The 21,524-nt window shown below is 41.1% G+C and overlaps 1 protein-coding gene across 1 annotated transcript in view; it reads left to right on the forward strand.

The window, feature by feature from the left end:
• LOC126298197 (uncharacterized) overlaps positions 1 to 21,524 on the forward strand; it is a 114,217-nt gene that overhangs the window by 29,362 nt on the left and 63,331 nt on the right. The window contains exons 5-6 of the mRNA XM_049989504.1: positions 5,787 to 5,996; positions 9,142 to 9,358. Of these exons, the coding sequence (XP_049845461.1) occupies positions 5,787 to 5,996; positions 9,142 to 9,358 (427 nt within the window). The remainder of the gene's footprint in view (positions 1 to 5,786; positions 5,997 to 9,141; positions 9,359 to 21,524) is intronic.

Here is a 21,524-nt window from a genome sequence, read left to right on the forward strand (position 1 = left end):
GGGAAGGAAGTATTTGCAGAATACTGAAAGTGTTGACATTAAAAAAAGGTTTTTGCCAGGTGGGTTCCTAGGATGTTGACAGTGGCTCACAAAGAAACAAGAAAAATGGTATGCAGTGAACTTTTGGAACAGTGCGAGAATGGTGGAGATAAATTTCTTGGAAGAATTGTGACAAGTGATGAAACATGGCTTCTTCATTTTTCACCAGAGACGAAGAGGCAATCAGTGGAGTGGCATCATACAAATTCACCAAAGAAAAAAAAATTCAAAACCACACCTTCTGCTGGAAAAGTTTTGGCTACAGTTTTTTTCAATTCCGAAGGACTCTTTCTTGTGGACATCATGCCAAGTGGAACCACCGTAAATTCTGATGCCTATGTGACGACACTGAAGAAACTTCAAGCTCGACTGAGTCGTGTTCAACCACATCGGCAAAAGCAGGATGTTTTGCTGTTGCGCGACAATGCACGGCCACAGGTCAGTCAGAAAACCATGGAAGCGATCACAAAACTCGGATGGACAACACTGAAACACCCGCCTTACACTCCTGACCTGGATTCATGTGACTATCATCTACTTGGGAAACTGAAAGACTCTCTTCGTGGAACAAGGTTTGAAGATGAGGACTCCCTTGTGCACGCTGCCAAACAGTGGCTTCAGCAGGTTGGACCAGAATTTTACCGTGTGGGTATACAGGCGCTGGTTCCAAGACAGCGTAAGGCAGTTGAGAGGGATGGAAATTCTGTGGAGATGAAAATATTGTTCCTAAAGGATGTAGCTACACACTGTAAAACTTTCAAACATGTAGAATAAAAGATCGATTAAAAAAAATAGTGTGCATTTCTTTAGGAGAATTTCCATGTTTTCGTGAAATGCTGAGATCAGGTGCTTGGTTCCATACAAAGTTCTTTGCAATTGCATTTCTTTCTTTGCCCCCAGATGAATGGGTCAGTGTTTTGTATATAAATATAGTGGGAAAACAAGAAGAAACAAACAAGCTTTGAAAGAAGAAAAAAAAAATTGTGACAGTACAGCCAACATTCTATGGCAGGGTTCAGCCTGGTTCCATTTTCATCATAGATGGAATTCGTAGTAGATTCTTGGGATAAATCATATTCCTTCAAATTTGGAGGGTTTTTTTTTTAAGGGGGGAGAGGGGGGGGGGGCAGTATGGAAACTAGATTTGAACCGTGGTTCAGGTGCACGAGTCCACAGTTCAATAGAAATCCAGGAGGATTACAACATGAAGTTTTTTTTGGAGATCATCAGATTACATACTATTCAAAGAGAGAGAATCACTTATAAAACTATAGGAGAACCTGGCTGAATGCCTGCTGGACTCTTTAATTCGTATATATGATCAAGATAATTAAGGAGGGAGGGAGGGGGAGAGAGAGAGAGAGAGAGAGAGAGAGAGAGAGAGAGAGAGAGAGAGAGAGAGAGAGAGAGAGAGAGAGAGATGAAGCAGCCATACAACAACAACACAGTAGTGCTTTTACTTCCTCAAGAGGAGATCCTTTAGGCTTTATAAAATGAAAGAAAGGAAAAGCTTCAAATCTTGACAATCATGAGTTGGAACAACTGTAAAGACCAAATTTTGCCATGCACAATCTGTTTGTGAAATGAGGGTATCATTCAAGATGGGATACCAAGGAGACAGAGATTATTATTATTTAAAAAATGCAACAACAGCAGAAAAGCCATGATTGTTAAATTGTACAGATATTTTTGGATATGAAATTTTGCTCCACAACTACTTCATATACACTCCTGGAAATGGAAAAAAGAACACATTGACACCGGTGTGTCAGACCCACCATACTTACTCTGGACACTGCGAGAGGGCTGTACAAGCATGGTCACACGCACGGCACAGCGGACACACCAGGAACCGCGGTGTTGGCCGTCGAATGGCGCTAGCTGCGCAGCATTTGTGCACCGCCGCCGTCAGTGTCAGCCAGTTTGCCGTGGCATACGGAGCTCCATCGCAGTCTTTAACACTGGTAGCATGCCGCGACAGCGTGGACGTGAACCGTATGTGCAGTTGACGGACTTTGAGCGAGGGCGTATAGTGGGCATGCGGGAGGCCGGGTGGACGTACCGCCGAATTGCTCAACACGTGGGGCGTGAGGTCTCCACAGTACATCGATGTTGTCGCCAGTGGTCGGCGGAAGGTGCACGTGCCCGTCGACCTGGGACCGGACCGCAGCGACGCACGGATGCAAGCCAAGACCGTAGGATCCTACGCAGTGCCGTAGGGGACCGCACCGCCACTTCCCAGCAAATTAGGGACACTGTTGCTGCTGGGGTATCGGCGAGGACCATTCGCAACCGTCTCCATGAAGCTGGGCTACGGTCCCGCACACCGTTAGGCCGTCTTCCGCTCACGCCCCAACATCGTGCAGCCCGCCTCCAGTGGTGTCGCGACAGGCGTGAATGGAGGGACGAATGGAGACGTGTCGTCTTCAGCGATGAGAGTCGCTTCTGCCTTGGTGCCAATGATGTTCGTATGCGTGTTTGGCGCCGTGCAGGTGAGCGCCATAATCAGGACTGCATACGACCGAGGCACACAGGGCCAACACCCGGCATCATGGTGTGGGGAGCGATCTCCTACACTGGCCGTACACCTCTGGTGATCGTCGAGGGGACACTGAATAGTGCACGGTACATCCAAACCGTCATCGACCCCATTGTTCTACCATTCCTAGACCAGCAAGGGAACTTGCTGTTCCAACAGGACAATGCACGTCCGCATGTATCCCGTGCCACCTAACGTGCTCTAGAAGGTGTAAGTCAACTACCCTGGCCAGCAAGATCTCCGGATCTGTCCCCCATTGAGCATGTTTGGGACTGGATGAAGCGTCGTCTCACGCGGTCTGCACGTCCAGCACGAACGCTGGTCCAACTGAGGCGCCAGGTGGAAATGGCATGGCAAGCCGTTCCACAGGACTACATCCAGCATCTTTACGATCGTCTCCATGGGAGAATATCAGCCTGCATTGCTGCGAAAGGTGGATATGCACTGTACTAGTGCCGACATTGTGCATGCTCTGTTGCTTGTGTCTATGTGCCTGTGGTTCTGTCAGTGTGATCATGTGATGTATCTGACCCCAGGATTGTGTCAATAAAGTTTCCCCTTCCTGGGACAATGAATTCATGGTGTTCTTATTTCAATTTCCAGGAGTGTAGATGTTTTTTCATGGCATGACAAGTTTTGGGACATAAAATCCTAACCCAGATGTCCTTGTAAAATAAAGTATGGAATGTAAGCACATAATTACATATGATTAAGTGGGATTTGTGTATAAAGCACTGTTTATCCTTCATGTTCAATGGCTCTGATTCTCTTGATAATGGATCATACTCAGATCACCGAGCAGATTCAATTAAAGAGATAGTGACGGATGCATGATTCAGTGTGTTGATCGGACCATCCCAGACAATGCGGAGAGAGTTTATTTAAGAGGTTATAGCTTGTATGAAGTCATACCAAAAAAAGAAACATCTTTTCCAGAAAAGATTAGCAAATACAAACAGGACTGTGACACTTAAGGCCCACAGAACAAAGTGTAAGAAAATAGAAATTAAGCTTTAGCACTGGCCTACTGATCTCAGAACTCTTTTTGGAAGGGACATGACCTCAGTTTTTGCACATACATTCCAGGAATAAAATTTGTGCACTGTGTGCCACCAACAGATGAACGAAAGACATTGCACCACTTGGGTTTGAAGTGTGAAACAACGGAGGGGACCACAAGCTCATGCAGTTTGACACACAATTTGCAGAATAATAAACAACCTGAAAGTTGATGTGGCAAAGTGTGAGGAGGCCAAGGCTTCAGGGTTTGACTCAGAGTGCTGGGAGTGGTGTAGTGCCTCTGGATATGGAATTGCCCAATTGTGTCCTTACCAAATACAGATAATATAATATAGAAGAACCATGATTGTTGTTGTACTAATTTCATTTACTTTTTGTTGTTATTGGTAGCTTACTTTTTCCCTGTAGTACATATTTTGAACTAATCCCCCACCCCTTCCCCAACCACGCGCGCACACACACACAAAAACCAAGTTTTATTTTCCTCATTTCATTTCATTGATTTTCAGTACCACTTTCGCCTGGAGCTTAGTAATAGTTAAGAACTGTAATGTGATTCAGACAATAAAGCATATTGTGTAAAATAAGAACAATTGTCATAATGTGTTCTATATATTTTAATAGTAATTACTGCCACATATGGTGCAATGTGAAGAGACAGTAGCAAAGACAGCCAGTCAGTGCCATGTGTGCCAACATTATTTAAACCTGCATGGTTGTGGCATGCCTCGAGTAATAAGGGACAATAGTTTCTGTAAACCATTGTAAGATGGTTGACTGACTGGCGCCTGGTCATCCTGGCAGTTTGGTCACAATGTAATGGCCGAAGTAACTGATTGAGATTGCCAGTCTAACATCAACATGGTGCCACCCCTTCCTGCTGTATGGACCTGACACTGCATGGACCCAACCTGCTGCCACTGCAGCTAACTATTATTACACGCAGAGCTGAAGGAATACTGATGAAACACCACACTGAGAGGGCAGCATAGCATCCTTTCACACTGCATACCAATGGCCCAAATCTACCACAGCTGCTCATTACGTTACTTTTCACAGTTGTCATATTGTAACAGGAGCTTGTCAGTGAAAGCAAACACAATAATATTAATTGTAGGTGTGCTATGCAACCTCCACACAAAAAGCACAGACAGAGCTAAGTTACTTTCATATTGGACATTACTACAGTATATACAAAACCTCAAATGATTTAAACTTTTCTACAATATGTTTCTGGTATCTTCATGGACTCTCAAATGCTAAATAACAAGTAATGACAGGAATGTTTATCAAATGTGAGTCCTATGTCATGCCAGCTAGCGGCACCAAGTGTTATAACATCCCAGTGTAGAATCAGCAGAAATATGACCACATGCTCAATTAGGCCTTCAGAAAGATTGACGTGATATATAAATAGCACTTTGGAGAATTTTGTTAATACCTATGCAGCTTGGATTTGTGGAATCAGTCAGATGTGATGGATCAGTTGAGTGCCGTGTGTGTGTGTGGGGGGGGGGGGGGGGGGGGGGGGGGGGGTTTACACGTACTCACAATATGCTGGAGTCATTTATAAGATAGGAATGTAAGTTGGAGACAGGACACACTTTTTGTTGTGTAAATCATTTCTCCTTTTAATATTATGTTTATGAACATTCCTGTGATTGTTGACACCAGACAGGTGTGCAGGTTAAAAATCTATGTCTTTGAGTTCTGTTTTATGTAAGTCAATATCACTTTAGTCCTTAGAGAATTTCCATAAAAATAATCTGATATATCTTGAGAACTCCACTAGTAGCAAATACGGTGTATTTGGACTCATTTGACTAAGTTATTTTATACTGAACACAATAAAATGGGGTAGTCAACAAACACATTTATTTTAATTGCAATTGTGTTGATATTTTATTTTAAACAAAGTATTGAAGAGGAAGTTCCTACTGGTGTAGGTCTACATTTCTGTATTTAAATCATAATCCTCAGTCATTGTTGAAATCATTCAAACCATGTGTTGGTTGAAGTGTAATATCATCACACTGATTTTTAAGTATAGATTGCATACTTTATAATGTTTGTAATCATTCACAAAAGTGTTTAAGGTTAATTTTTGAGAGGGCCTTTTTAAAAGATATGCTCTTGTCTTTGCAGCTTCACTCATTTTGTTCTTAACAGTCTTCTTCTTTTGTTTCAGTTGTTGAGTACAGTTGTTTAGGTGACTGGTTTGTGGACAAAAACCACTTCTTTGCAGTGGCTAATACCAAAGAATCCAGGAAAGATGAGAAGTACAGGTGTTTCCTAAAAAATAGGGATGATGATCTTTATATTGGTGTGTCAATTACAGCAGAATGTAACACTCTGAAGACAGTGGAGAAGAGTCCAGAGAGACTCCGTGTTACAGCAGGTAAGAGAGTGTGAGTGTGTGTGTGTGTGTGTGTGTGTGTGTGTGTGTGTGTGTGTGTGTGTGTGTGTGTGTGTGCGTGCGCCTGTGTTCGTGTTCTCAGAATAATAATGAGGGGCATTTTCGTGGGTAGGGCTGCATTATTTAAAAAAGGGAGTTTGGTATTTGGAAAATTAGCTGATTCCAGAAGTAACAATTAAGGATAGTATTAGTTAAAAGCAGTCTTGGTTGCAATTTTATTTTTTAACTACTCGTTTCGCCTTTTTTAGGCATCTTCAGGTTATATTAATTTGCTATTTCTTAGAAGAATCCTTTAGTCAGTGTTGCAAAGGGCATCGTCAAATATATTGAGCCAACATTGCCTTCATTAAACTTGGTAAAGACTTTCCTAGATGGATGAGAGTCACAACAAGATCTGCATAACGCGTTCACGTTCACAGGAGCGAGTAACAGAATAAGGTGGGGGCTCAGGTAGTAAGCATACCGCACCAGTCTAGTTACTGCTGCCAGTTCCATAATGAGAGTAAAATATTGGAACTTCTTTGTTGTTGAGTGCCTAACAGGTTTCTACAATTCAGTCACATGAGTTAGTTCAAAGATGGAAAAGTCTTTATTGTCCTGCTTTGAAAATAACAGTATCATACAGTTACTGAGTGACAAAAAAAAAATCCTTACACTGTGGAAGATTGTTCATTAATGGCAAACAACAGTGATGTAAAACTTTTAAAACACATTAGTGTGTTAATGTATGCAGCCACTCAAAGCCAGTGATTTGTATGAGGAGGGAGAGAAGCAGCAAAGTATAGAGAGTGTTTGGCAATTTCAGTCACTGTGCATTAGTGTTTACCACTGTTGCCAAGTGTGATGCCATCACTTAAGTTACTCCTGCAGTCCTTACAACTCACACTGCAGTTTATGATAAATTTCCGCCAACTAAAGATGTCTCAAATGTAAGTGTACCTATGTGCAGCCAGCTTCGTGTAAAGTACCACATAGTGTAGTGTACCTTAATTACTTTCACTGCTGTAAAACAGTCAGTCACATATAGTGATTAATCAGTGTTAATACGTCGCAAACGTATTACCTCATTGGGCCTGTTCAACTGTACTTTGACAAGTTACTGTGTAATGAACAGGGCTATTACAAATGATTGAAGCAATTTCATAAATTCACTGTAGCTCCATTCATATGGTCACGACACACTACAGATATGTAGAAAAACTCATAAAGTTTTGTTCAGCTGAAGCCACACTTCAGGTTTCTGCCGCTAGAGCACTTGAGAGCGCAGTGAGACAAAATGGCGACAGGAGCCGAGAAAGCGTATGTCGTGCTTGAAATGCACCCACATCAGTCAGTCATAACAGTGCAACGACACTTCAGGACGAAGTTCAACAAAGATCCACCAACTGCTAACTCCATTCTGCGATGGTATGTGCAGTTTAAAGCTTCTGGACGCCTCTGTAAGGGGAATCAACGGGTCGACCTGCAGTGAGCGAAGAAACGGTTGAACGCGTGTGGGCAAGTTTCACGCGTAGCCCGCGGAAGTCGACGAATAAAGCAAGCAGGGAGCTAAACGTACCACAGCCGACGGTTTGGAAAATCTTACGGAAAAGGCTAAAGCAGAAGCCTTACTGTTTACAATTGCTACAAGCCCTGTCAACCGATGACAAAGTCAAACGCTTTGAATTTTTGGCGCGGTTGCAACAGCTCATGGAAGAGGATGCGTTCAGTGCGAAACTAGTTTTCAGTGATGAAGCAACATTTTTTCTTAATGGTGAAGTGAACAGACACAATGTGCGAATCTGGGTGGTAGAGAATCCTCGCGCATTCGTACAGCAATTTCGCAATTCACCAAAAGTTAACGTGTTTTGTGCAATCTCACGGTTTAATGTTTACGGCCCCTTTTTCTTCTGCGAAAAAACTTTACAGGACACGTGTATCTGGACATGCTGGGAAATTGGCTCATGCCACAACTGGAGACCGACAGCGCCGACTTCATCTTTCAACAGGATGGTTCTCCACCGCACTACCATCATGATGTTCGGCATTTCTTAAACAGGAGATTGGAAAACCGATGGATCGGTCGTGGTGGAGATCATGATCACCAATTCATGTCATGGCCTCCACGCTCTCCCGACTTAACCCCATGCAGATTTCTTTCTGTGGGGTTATGTGAAAGATTCAGTGTTCAAACCTCCTCTACCAAGAAACGTGCCAGAACTGCGAGCTCGCATCAACGATGCTTTCGAACTTATTGATGGGGACATGCTGCGCCGAATGTGGGAGGAACTTGATTATCGGCTTGATGTCTGCCGAATCACTAAAGGGGCACATATCGAACATTTGTGAATGCCTAAAAAAACTTTTTGAGCTTTTGTATGTGTGTGCAAAGCATTGTGAAAATATCTCAAATAATAAAGTTATTGTAGAGCTGTGAAATCACTTAAATCATTTGTAATAACCCTGTATTGAATGTAACTGATTATGAGTTGCTAAGAATTTGAAATCAGTAATTTGATACTATTTGTGTGACCTGAGGCAGAAAAATTTAACAAATAACTCACATTTACAAGACTGTCAGTGTGTTCCCCTAAGGCAGTATTCTGAGTTTGTATGACCTTGCAAAGTCATTACACTCCATGATACAACTATTCCTATTCTGGCAGCTGCTTGTACTTTAATTAATATTTATTCAGTAGGAACTCGGTGCCAACAACAGTCTGCCATAGAAACTTATATAAAAAAAAAATCATTGTAATAAAATTGAACTCTGGAATGGAAATCATAATATTTTTTAAATGTTATGTCATTGACTGACTGTTAGGTCGGGCTGTAAAGCAACCTTCTGCTTCCTAGAACTCGTAGTAGACGGGGGGGTTACCTGAACGTCTCACCACTTATTCCATAATGTGACTCATGGCATTTTTCTATCAGTACTGTCAAAATATCGTTATTGTGTGGTTTTTTTTTTTCCCACACACAAATTTTATGTTCAGATTTCTGGCAATGTTGTAAGCTTAGGAAAATTTTGTTTTATTGATTAGATATAGTTAATATTTCCACAAAATTTAATAATTCTGATGTGAATAAATATTTCAGAACTATATACTTTCCATATGTTGTTACTAACATAGCTATTACTCAACAGTAAAGGCTGAAGTGGTGGAACCAGGGTGCAGACTACCTCAGAATTTCTCTGGTGAATGGATAAATACTGCGAATATAGATGCAGACATAATGATTAATGAAACTCATATCGTAGAAACTTGGTTTCCGGATGAGGGAAGATTTCGGCGTACAATATATACTTGCCGTGAACAGAGGGGCACTCGTTACATGATGGCGAGGCTCACTGTTGATGGCTGGTAAGTTTAACACTTGTTATTACCATGTATAGTTTAGCTTTTTCCAACATAAAAATAATAATAGTTTTATTGCTTCACATCAGTAAAGATCATTTACTTCCTAGATGACAGAGTGGAGCAGTTGTCTATTAAATTGATAGGCTTCTCTTCTTTGTATAGTGTTGATTTTCAGCAAAATGTATTGATGGGTTTGTGAACTTAACTGTACTTGTTCATGGAACTGAAATAAGAGTGATTTATCTTTGGTTCAGAATTGATGAAAGACATTATTAGTCATTTTGGTTGTATAAATTTAGTTTTGCTGTGTTCCACAACCTTCAAAAATCTGGCAAAGGATACAATCATTTCTACTGCTACATAGGTTGCTAGTTTATTAATTTGTCACAAATAGTTAGCATCAGCCTTGTTAACATTTTTCAAGTCATACATATATGACGTGCACTCCAGTTAAAAGGGTAGTGGTACAGCATGAATAATTTTACCTGTTCCTATGTTTTTCTGAAGAAGTGAACATTGTAACATTTATTTCACCTTTATCTCACACGCAAGTGACATACTCATGGTACTTGTTCTGATTCTGTTTGCCTGTATGGTTGACTGATGTGGTTAGTCCAGTTGAGTGTTGGTCACATATTTGCACAAGATGGTTTGTTTCATTACTCGTGCATGTACATATGTATCACTTTAAAATGACCACCTAACTACAGTAGAATCTTGTAAGTATGTTCATTACTACCATGTTTTCCCGCATAATAAGTCCACTTTTGGAAGAGCCAGTTCCACTTGCTTTAAATGGGTGTTAAACTACTAATTTGTACATTCTCCTTGCCCACTTAGCACCTTTAGATTTGGTTGTATTGGTGTTGTTTGGCCACTGCAGTGTTTGCTGCCAAGAGTTCTGAGACTGGTGGAAATAGGATGTTTGCGGCCACGGGGTGCCAAAATGTGCAGGAAGATAGTGCTCTTTAGTGCCAGCAATTATACAAGTCATACAGATCATTTGCTATGGTAGAAGTGATGAGTGGAAGTAAATTGTAGAGTTTCTCAATAGCTCCAACTCCTGTAGTGGCCAAACAATAAACCGAATCATGCATAACTCAGTCAGTGCTGTTCTTTGTTCATATTTAGCATTTGACTGATTCTCAGTCCATGATAGTTATTGTGTTAAATGATGTACCAGTATGCCATGGATAATAAGACAGTGAGACTCTTAACAAAGAAAAGTAGAACATTATTCAGGAAGTGGACAAAAATTCACACATGAGGCTTGTTGATTTGCACGAAAGCTGAATATCCCTCCATCAATGTTAAATACACCAGTGAGTTAATTAAAAATAATTGAAGCAGCATGTTTGGAAGAAGACAACAGCAAATGGAAACGAGTATGCGATGTTCACTTTACATAAGTAGAAAATGTGTTCCTGGAGTGAGTGAAACAAGCATGTGCTTCAAATACTCCAGCTGATGTTTACTATGGTTTATGGCTAAGGCAATATATTTGGCACAAAAGTTGGGACTGCAGATTTCTAAGCATCCAGTGGATGGATCAAAAGGTTCAAAAATGGACATAATTTGGCATATAAATGTGTTTGAGGTGGGGCTGGAAGCATAAAAATTGACACTATTCAGTCATGAAAAAATATTCTTCCATCAGTTGTAGAAAAGTAGAGTCCCAATGGTGTTTTTAATGCTGATGAAGTGGGCTTATTTTTTATCTTTTGCCCGATAAAACCCTCGAGTTCAGAGGAGAAAAATGACACACCAGAAAATTAAATAAAGAGGCTAACTGTTTTGTTATGTTGTAATGAAAGTGGAATAGAAAAGATGGTGCCACTAATAATTGGAAAGGCAGAGAGTCCAAAATGCTTAAAAATGTGTGGACATTTCTGTGTAAATATACGTCTAATGCAAACATGCGGATAACAACAACTGTATTCGAACAAATCTTGTGTGCCTGACATGCAAGGTTGAGTGTTAGAAAATTAGAAAATCCTCCAGTTTTTTGACATGCATGTGTTGCATCCTCAAGATACATCATATGTACATAATATAAATGTAGTGTTTTCTCTTCCCATCTGTACAAGCCACTTTCAGACACCTGACCAATGCATTATGAAATGCCTGAAACAAAAATGCAAGAAGATTCTTGCACAGAAGTGGCTGGTCTGTCTTGATACTGTGATGAGAAAGGTTATGATTTTGGATGCTATTTATTTTTCAAGTAGTGCCTGGATTCCACATGGGAGAAAACAGTCTCAAACAGCTTCAAGAAGGCTAGTTTTTGTCAGATAGATACAGCGGATCTCTCACCAAAAATGAAGGAATTGCAGCTGAACAGTGGCAGCAAATTATAATGTAGTTAGAGAAACAAGATGTATGACATACCAGTAGTTCATTGAAGTAACAATCCCTATTCAGTTAACCATTATGATTCAGTAATGGAGAGATACTAAATTACCTATGTTGATTTGTTTTGAGAGTTGTGATAAAAAATTGCAATTTTAGCATGTTTTAATTTTTCTACATCACATGCCAGGTACACACACACACACACTGCTGGAAAAATTAGTACACCCTTTTATAGGTGTCCAATTCACTCAAGATTTATTGTTGCAGCAGTGCATATGGAGTACATGAAATGATTACATTTACAGATCAGTAGCGCAGGCAGTTCTGAGGTACCAGGTATCTACCCATGCTGAAACACTCATATTAGTATGTGACTTAGCCGGGTGTAGGCACCAACTCTGGCACCCAGTCAATCATACAGATGACGAATACTGTCCTGGGATACGTTATGCCATGCCTGCTCAACCTGTTAACATAGTTGTAAGAGTTGATGGTTAACGAGTCGCAAGAGTCACTTCTCGTCCCATCACATCCCACATGTGCTGCGTTATAGACAAGTCCAGAGATCATGCTGGCCAGGCAAGTTGCTGCACTTCTTGCAGAGCACATTGAGTTTCATGGGCAGTGTGTGCGTGAGCATTATGCTGTTGGAATATCACATCACCTTCCTGTTGCAAGAACGGGTCTAACAGCATTCTGCGTGTACCAGCGCTTTGTTTTTTAGTGCCTCATCCAGAAACACCAAAGGTGAACAAGAGTTGTAGCTTATCGCACCCCAGACCAAAAGGCCTGGGCTGGGCCCAGTGTGTCTTGGATGAATGCACTCTACAAGACAATACTCACCAGGTCTACATTGTACAAGCTAACGACCATCACTTGCATGCAGGCAGAATCTGCTTTCATCGCTGAAGACTATGGCACTCAATTCCACCATACAAGTGATACTGTGACAGTACCAGTCAAGCTGTGTATGTTGATGCTGTGACATGAGTGGAAGACAAGCTGTAGGTGTGCTTACCCGTAGTCCCACTGCTAATAACTGCTTCACAACAGTTCATGTTGACATGTCTGTGTTCACAAGCCCTCTTACCTGTGCTGTGGTAGATGTATGAACTGCCACTTCTGTCCTTACAGTATGGCAGGCCTGGTGGGTGTGTGTGTGTGGCGTGAACGTCCAGAACATCGTTTACAGTTGTAAGGCTGTTCACGTGACGACTGATACTAGCTTTGTTGCACAATATTTGCAGCACATCCTCTTGTATGGCGATTCTCCAAAAGGACCAGCCCACCACTCAGAAGGCCACAATTTGACCCCTTACAAACTCAAATATGTGGCTGTAGGAAGCACAAGTGCATCTCTGTGGCATGTGTGTGCCTGCTTGCTTTACACATTAGCATCATACTGAGACTTTTGGCTGTGAACATTCCCTATTAATAAGTAGACATAGATGACACTCTAGATGGTATGCCAGTATGCTGTCTGTTGGCTGATGAAGTTGAAACCATTAGCAGTATATGTACTATCCCCCAGATGGCATATGCTGTCATCAGATCAAAATCGATGTCATCTTTCCAGATGTACATTTTCTCCCCCCCCCCCCCCCCCCAAATGTATTTAGAGCACTAGAAGTTACACACTCCACTCACATCACATGACTTTCCTGCATTCTAATTGGCTTATGGTAGATGTGCACACGTCCAGCATATTGAGTTGAGCCAGTGTCTCCACAGTGAACTTTTTTTGCGTCTTGTATACTAACACACAATTTTGAGTGTTTCTGGGTGTGATACTCCAAATGTGTTATGGGAAAGGCACATTTTGAAGTATAATTTATTGAGATAGCATGTCAGGAAGTATGGCATTGTGAGATCCCATATTACCCCAGATATGATACCCTCAATTCTGCATTTTCACAGACAAGAAAATTGAATCACTACCAAATTAGGTATTCTTCGATAGTACAATTACCTGTTTATGATGATCAAAGTCTGTAGTCCTTTCAAAAGTGTGCTACCAAGATTCCATTTTAGTTATGATGAAATAATAATCTGAGTCAGGAACAAAGCTTTTGGGACTGTAGTATATCTGTCTGATAAATAAAGCAAGTACGTTACTGAATAGAGGGCTGGTCAACATACACCGTTCTCTAATACTATATGTTCTGTGAGTGAGAGTGAGTGTGCTTGCTTGAACACCTACCCTTTCACTCAACCACTTGCATGACTGTGGAATATGGCTGTTGTGGTGAAACACTAATTAGCAAGCATTTATCTAGACAAAAGAACACCACCTACAGCTGTACAAGAATCTTTAATGGGACATGACTGGTTTCATTGTCTATAGCAACCAGTAATAAAAGATATGGAATTGGGAGAGCCTGAGCAGTAGCCCATACCAAACTGTTCCACCTGTTCAGTGTAAATTTGCATTGTGTTTATATCATCATCTTACCTACAGTAATAAAGGGAGGGGGGGGGGGTAATGCATGTAATTTTTTTGCACTCTCTTCTATGCTCTTGTGTCTGGGGCCATGCATGAGGATCGTTTAATAAGTAATGCCCAAAATTTCTTCCTCAGAAATCATATTTATTGTTAAGAGTCAGAATTTGGTGACAGTATACTCAACATGTCTTGTCCATGTCCTATTTTTCTACGTAGTGTCCATCACTCTCTATGGCCGTACACCAACATTGTGGAAGAACATGTATTCCCTGCTAGTAAAAGCTCTTGTCCCTTAGGCGTAGCCATGTTTTCACTGCATGACTGACACTCTTGTCATCTTCAAAGTGTGTTCCTCATACAGAATCTTGAAGTAGCTCAAAGAGATGGAAGTCCAAGGGTGACAGATCTGCTGCGAGCATTCATGGAACCCATCGTGAGCACCTCTTTGAATATCCGAGAGTCTCCATCATTGCAGACACACTTCAAATTCTGAGCAACAACTGTAGAGCCAATTGTAAAATTGTTATGCACTGGTCGGCATGAATAACGGCATCTGCAAGATTCAGGATGTCTGGATAAGTGGCTGTGACAGGACGTCCTGAGCGTAGCTGATCATGGAGTTCTGTTTCTGCATTTCCTGAGTTTGGAACTTTCTTTACCCGTCACCCAGCTACTCTCCTATCAACTGCAGTATTATCATACACTGCACACACATTTATGGGTGTTAACCAGGGTTTCTTTTTCTGCACACAAGAATTCAATAACAGCATGCTGCTTATAACGTGAGTCCTATATAGGCGCCATTTTGATGCTGTACTACGGCCCTTCCATCTGCCAGAATGGTTCGAAACTACACTGCCACACAGAGTAAACATCAAATGTGAAGCACCAACAAGGACGTTTGTCTGTGTATATTAACAGCTTTTTTTTTAAAAAAAAAAAAATGGGGCATTACTTATTGAATGACCCTTGTATGTTTTAGTGTACAGTTGTGTATAAGTATAGGGGATGAGGTTAAACTATTGCTCGTGGCACTCTCAGTGCCAGCCGTGACATAAGTGCTATGCTCTGAGTGCCAATGCTTTGTTGCATGCTCAGTGAGACTGGTGTGTTGATAACTGTATGCGAGGGCTGTCACTAGGATGTGCAGGATAATTTGTAAGTATTCAAACTGTCGGTTTGCGATGGGTTATTGTCCAGGGTTCCTCGGTTCCATATGTTTTATTATTGGTTGTCAGTTCTTCCTCATTTTTATGGAGAATGATGTATGCACCATTTGGCCCCTTTTATAACTGACTGCTTTTGGCGTGCAACTCCTTTTTACCAGTGAAGGTTGGGGCTCCCTTCTTTCTTACATCAGTGTTTTTAATGATTTCAAGTATTGTGTATTCAGTGATTGTCATTATTAGGGTTTTGTGATCGTAATGTTATGATATGGGTCCACTGGACCATATGGATAATCCTTCAGATTTTTTCTGTTTGGGTGTCCACCTGAGGATGTAGCTGTAGGCCATGAAACAAGTCATGTCTCATTTAAGATTATCATATAGCTGTACATGTTGTTCTTTTTGCAAGATGTATTACCACACCTCTGGATGCTTGGAGCACAGAGTAGTTTGTAGCAGGCATCTGTTGCACCCTATGCGTATTTTCCTTGGTAAGGTATCCTGGACTCTGTTCAAATTGGCCATCTTTTTCCTATTGCCTCATGTTTTCATTAAACCAGGATGAAAACTATAATACATCTTTTTTTTAGTTAAAAAAGAAAGAAAGAAAGAAAAGTGGGAAACCAGGATGTTCCCTCCCAGTCAACCAAATGGTCTGGGATGGCTAGTTTTCATGAGGAAACTGTTGTAAATGAGAACATAACATGATACAACTCATGTGTAAAATGTGTGTTGAAATGAAAGGAGTGGGAACTTTTTCCACTTGTCCAAAGATAAATGACTATGAGGCCTAAAAGGAACAATAAAACCAGTTCATGATTTGTGTAATGGGACCCTCCTCATTGAAACAGCCATTTCCATCAAAGCAAACTAACTGCCAAAGTGTAAACTACTGGAAGAATGTATGTTACTTTAAAATGTATATTACTTTAAAATTTTATGCCATCCTAAACTTCAATAAAAATTTCTTGGTTCACATACCATGTCTAATTCAGATAAAAGTCCGAGCTTTCAATGATATCCAAAATGGCTCTGAGCACTATGGGACTTAACTTTCAATGAGATCTACCATCATCTTTGTCACGGACTAAAACTGACTGTTGTGAGCTGGCTAGGTTCCCTCCTTTATACTCCCCAGAACAGCATCCGATTGCTTGGAGTACATCCTGATTGGGCATATGGAGGTGGCCCACTCTACACCACAGAGTTTGCATTTGCTGTCTGTCTAGCGTTGCAGTGCCATCCATTGAATCAGGCAGTGAACTATGGGGAGTATTCCTCTGTGCTTTCTCCTTGCCGAGTGCATGCTTCCATGCATTGGTAAATGCATAGCCAATGTGTCTAATGAAGTTGTTTTCACAAAGGCTGATTTCAACGTCATCTCTGTTCAGTGTCTCATTAGTTCAAGAGTGAGTAAGTACTCTCATTTGTTCAAACAAGATCTTGTGCTTATTTAACAGGCTGTACTTCGCCACCACTGATTTATCCAAATGGCTGTATTTAAGGTGACATTGATGCCCAACGCAGTGATTGGGAACTGTATGTGTAGACTAACCCATGTAACTTGCCACGCTCGCAGCTCATGTCACTGTTGACAGGCCATTGAATTCTAGTGTTTTTCTTTAAGAGAGATAGGCAGACTGTATGGATCAGTGGATATACTAATTTTCACACACTCCATTCAGAAGTAGAGTAGGAAAGGGAATGATAAATAGCAATCTGAAGTACACTTGAATATCTTGACTTAGTTCCTGTCGTTCCCTCTAGAACGTAGGCCTGTGATGAAATTCCTCCACCTGGTACGATTTCTAGCAAGACTCTTCACTTTACTCTGGGTTTTTCCCATCCACTGCACCAACTCTCTTGATCGTCCTTTTCCAGGTCTGTTTGGGACGACCATGTTTTCTAACTCCTTGAGGGTTTCAGTCCCAACACCATCCTTTCAGCAACTCCATCTGGTTTCCTCAATGTATGCCCAGTCCTTTTCCATTTTCTTTCCTTGATTAGTATATTGATTGGTTGCTGATTTGTATTCCTCCAAAGTTCTTCATTTGTCATTATATCTGGCCATCTCACATTTAACATATGCTGGAGACAGTGGTTGATAAAAACTTGGAGCTGGTTTTTTATGTGCTTACCTTCCAAGTTTAGCAATCATGCAACAGAACAGCCTTCACATTGCTACTGAAATGCCGGAGTTTGGCCTTCTTTGAGATGTTCCTATTCCTCCAAACAGGGTACAGTTGTACAAATGCACCATTTGCTTTGCGGATGTGACTGTAGATGTTTTCCTCAGTGCCTCCAGTAGTCGTGACTATACTTCTGATAAAGGAAATATTGGATCTGTTCTATGTCCTCTCCATTAATGGTTAGTCTAGTCATGATGGTCGAATTTATCTGCATTTCTTTGGTTTTGTAAACATTTATCTCGAGGCCTGCAACTTCTGCCTCTCACTGTAACACGGCCAGTTTCTCTTCAATGTCTTGATATCATTGTGCCTTTAAGCAGATTTTGTGTGTGAAATGTAGATCTTTGAACCTATCCTGCATCCGCCATTGCACACCTCTCCTCCGTCCCCCCATCACTCTCTTCATCACATGGCCCAACACCAAAAGAAATAGTGTTGGTGAAAGAATATGCCCTTGTTGTACTCCCGAGTTAACTTGGAAAGGCTCTGTTAGTTCCCCATTATGTAGTGCTTGGTATTCATAGTCTTTATACAATTCCTTGATGATGATGATCTTCGTTGGAATGCCATATTTTGCAAGTGTATCCCACATGAATCTTCGGTTGACAGAGTCAAAAGCCTTTGCAAAGTCAATGAAGGTAAGGTAGAGGGTGTGTTGCCACTCTGCACTGTGTTACAGAATAATTCTGAGAGTATTGATAAACTCCACACAGCTTTGATGTTTTGTAAAACCTGCCTGCTCTCTCCTCAGCTGTGTTTTCACAGAATCCTTAATGCAGTTTAAAATGATCCTTGAAAGTACGTTACTCGGTACTGACAACAGGGTAATGCCCCATCAGTCATTGCAGTTAGTAACATCGCCTTTTTTGGGTATTTTCACGATAATACCTCATTTCCAATCTGTTGGCAGTTTCTCCTCTCTCCATATCTTCTCTAAGAAGATGTGCAATAACTCGACAGTGGTGTTCAAGTCTCTTTCGAGCATCTCAGATGTTATATTATCTGGTCCTGCTGCCTTCCCATTCTTGGTCTGCTTCAGCACTATCTGATACTTTCGTGGGTGCATTTACACCAATGCTGGGAGTAGGATCATTGTATTCCGTTTGTTCTTGTTCTTCTACCTCACCACCAAGGTCTCCATTTAGAACTTTGTTAAAGTGTCCCATCCAACTACGTGATTGTTTTTCATATGTAGTTACTATCTCCCCTTTCTCCTCTGGAAGCTTTTCTCTTTGAGAGCATCTTAATGATGTCATATAGTTCTTTCACATCCCCCGCTCCATGCTGCCTGTTCTGCTCTCTGTTCATCTATCCACCTTCTGTGGTCTCTTCTCGCACTCCTTTTCACTTCTCTGCTGCTCTATAATCAGCTTGTGCCTGTGCTTTTTGTTGCCTGGTCCTGCTCTGGTTTACTCTTCCCTTGGCCTGCTTTCAATGGGTGATCTTCCTCCATGTATGTTCAGACATCCAATCTCTCCACAGGCGATTTTTAAAGGCAAGTTGTCTCTCACTCACTTGCACAAAAGTATTCTTAACTTCCATCCAAATTTCCTCCATGTCCTTATCCTCAGTCATCTCCAGTTCCAGCACATGGAATCCTTTCCGAAATTCCAGCTGGAACCCCTCCGCTATCTGTGGATCTTTCAGTTTACCTATGTCAAATCTTCTATTTCTTGGCTCTAATATCTTTCTGGGAGCCACAATATCCATTCCGAAACTGGCAGTGACAAGATGGTGGTCGCTACTTGCGTCTGCTCCTCTTGTATTCTGCACAATTTCCGGGCTCCTCCTGAACTTCCTGGATAATGCGATGTGGTCAATTTGATTTTATCTAACATGATATGAGGATACCCACGTTATCTTATGACATCTCCAGTGAGAAAACAAGGTCCTTCCTATTACAAGGTCATGGCTTGCACAGAAGTCACTAAATCTTTCCCCATTATCATTCGTTTCACCCAAATCATTTACCACGATTATCTGTTCCAATCCGTCTATGATATCTCCCACCGTGGCATTAATGTCTCCCATAACAATGAGGATATCTTTCTTACTCACTTTACTTACAGTTTCTTCCAGAGGTTAATAGAACTCCTTTTCCTTCTCAATCTCTGATGTCTGTGGGGGCATAGCATTCGATGAGCATCACATTTTGGGCCTTCGTCTAAAATCTGACAGTCATGATCCTACTGGACACAAGTCTCCATTCTAGAAGGCTCTTATTTGATGTCTTGGTCAACACCGTCCCAGTATTCCTTTTCCTCTTCACATCCTGAGTATAAAAACAGAATTTCATCCAATGTCTGCATTTTAGCCAACTCCGGCCACCTCAATTCACTCAATCTCAGGATATCAAGATTATACTTATTCATTTCCCTGGTCACTTGTTTCAGCTTGACTCTCCCTCAAGGTTCATATATTCCAAAAGCCAATTTTCGTTTTCCTTTTCATGCCAAAGGTCATCACCAGTTTATCCATCCAGTTTTTTATTCTTGTCTTGGTTTCAGTAATCAGGTTATTTATGAAGGATAGGTGATTGGTCCACCGCTTTCGATTGCCTTGGAGGGGCTGCGACCTTATCGCCCAGGCACTGACAATGTACCAGATGTTCTGCATATGAGTTTTTCATTTTCTCCACACCCCTATACATGGTTTAAACCGCCAGCATCGGTTAAGTGGGGGAAATGAAAAGGTAAAGAAAAAGGATGGGCTAGGGATAGGAAAAGGATAAGAGACAGGTTTTCAATAGGTCGTTGTGGGACACGCTTGGTCTGGCTCCTCCCTTTCGGTCTGTCCGGCATGGGTGACCGTGCTGGTAGCTTTGCTACCACCGGCATAGCCCTTTGGATGCAGAGCATGCAAACCTCCTCACTCGCACAGACAGTCCCCTGAGGAGGACATTTGAATATCTACAGTACAGTAATTTATTGAGTATGTATGTAAATGAATTTTTTTTTTACAATAGCATGTGTCCTTGATTTGCAAAAAGTGTCAGTCATTGTGTTGTTGATAAATATGTTGCAGTTACAATAGACTATACACGGTGTACCATACTCATTTGAGTTTGTGGATGAATGTGAAATTTTTAGCATTTCTCGACAGTTACCGGATTATTTTTTTCCGATGCTGCAAAATGAGTTCTGCGGTTTAAACATGAGAAAACTATAAATTTATGAGACAATGAACAGGCGGAGGGTGAAGTTTTAGGGATATCAGTTTGATAAAGTAAAAGCAATAAATCAAATAGGTAAGGCATGGCACACATGCACATACATGCTTGAAACACCCTCCCCCCCCCCCCCCCCCCCCCCCACACACACACACACACCTTCCATTGCTAGTGATGGAACTCCACATCTTCATGGGAAGAAATTCCACAAGGTCTGATCGTTTGTCATCTGTTGTTTTTGTCCCATGTTAGTGATCTATTTTATTCGAACACAGAAGCAGAATTAGTCCATTTTTTGCAGATGATATAAGTATTTTTGAAGTTGAATAAAAAAAAACATCAAAAGAAAAAGAGTAAATTGGCTTTTGTGAAAGATATGACTGGTATATCGCATATAAGTTAGTTTTTAATTTTGTCAATGAAAATTGTTTTATTACTGCCAAAAATATTCTGTGTTCCAGTCAATCCAGTACATCAGTAGGATACAAACGACATAGTAGATTGTTTTAAGTTCGTGGGAGTGCATATTGATGAAAACTGCTAGACAAGCAATGTTTTAAAAAGTTTTGGTTAATATAGTTTGTATGTTTTATGTTGTTGTCACAAGGAATTACACTGTGTGGTAAGTCCTCATTAGGGACACAGAAATGAGTAAGTTAATATATTTTGAATGTTTTCCATTGTTGTTGTCACAAGTTTTGTGCTAGTACTGATATATTCACATATGCAGTCCTAGAAGAAGAAATTATCTGCACCACTCTGTAATGAAATTAACTTTGATGTGGAAAGGAATGAAATGCTGGACACACAAAGAAGTGAAATAGACATCTGTTAAACTCTTTCACAATGT

This window comes from Schistocerca gregaria, chromosome X, assembly GCF_023897955.1.
Source record: "Schistocerca gregaria isolate iqSchGreg1 chromosome X, iqSchGreg1.2, whole genome shotgun sequence".
Lineage (NCBI taxonomy): Eukaryota > Metazoa > Arthropoda > Insecta > Orthoptera > Acrididae > Schistocerca > Schistocerca gregaria.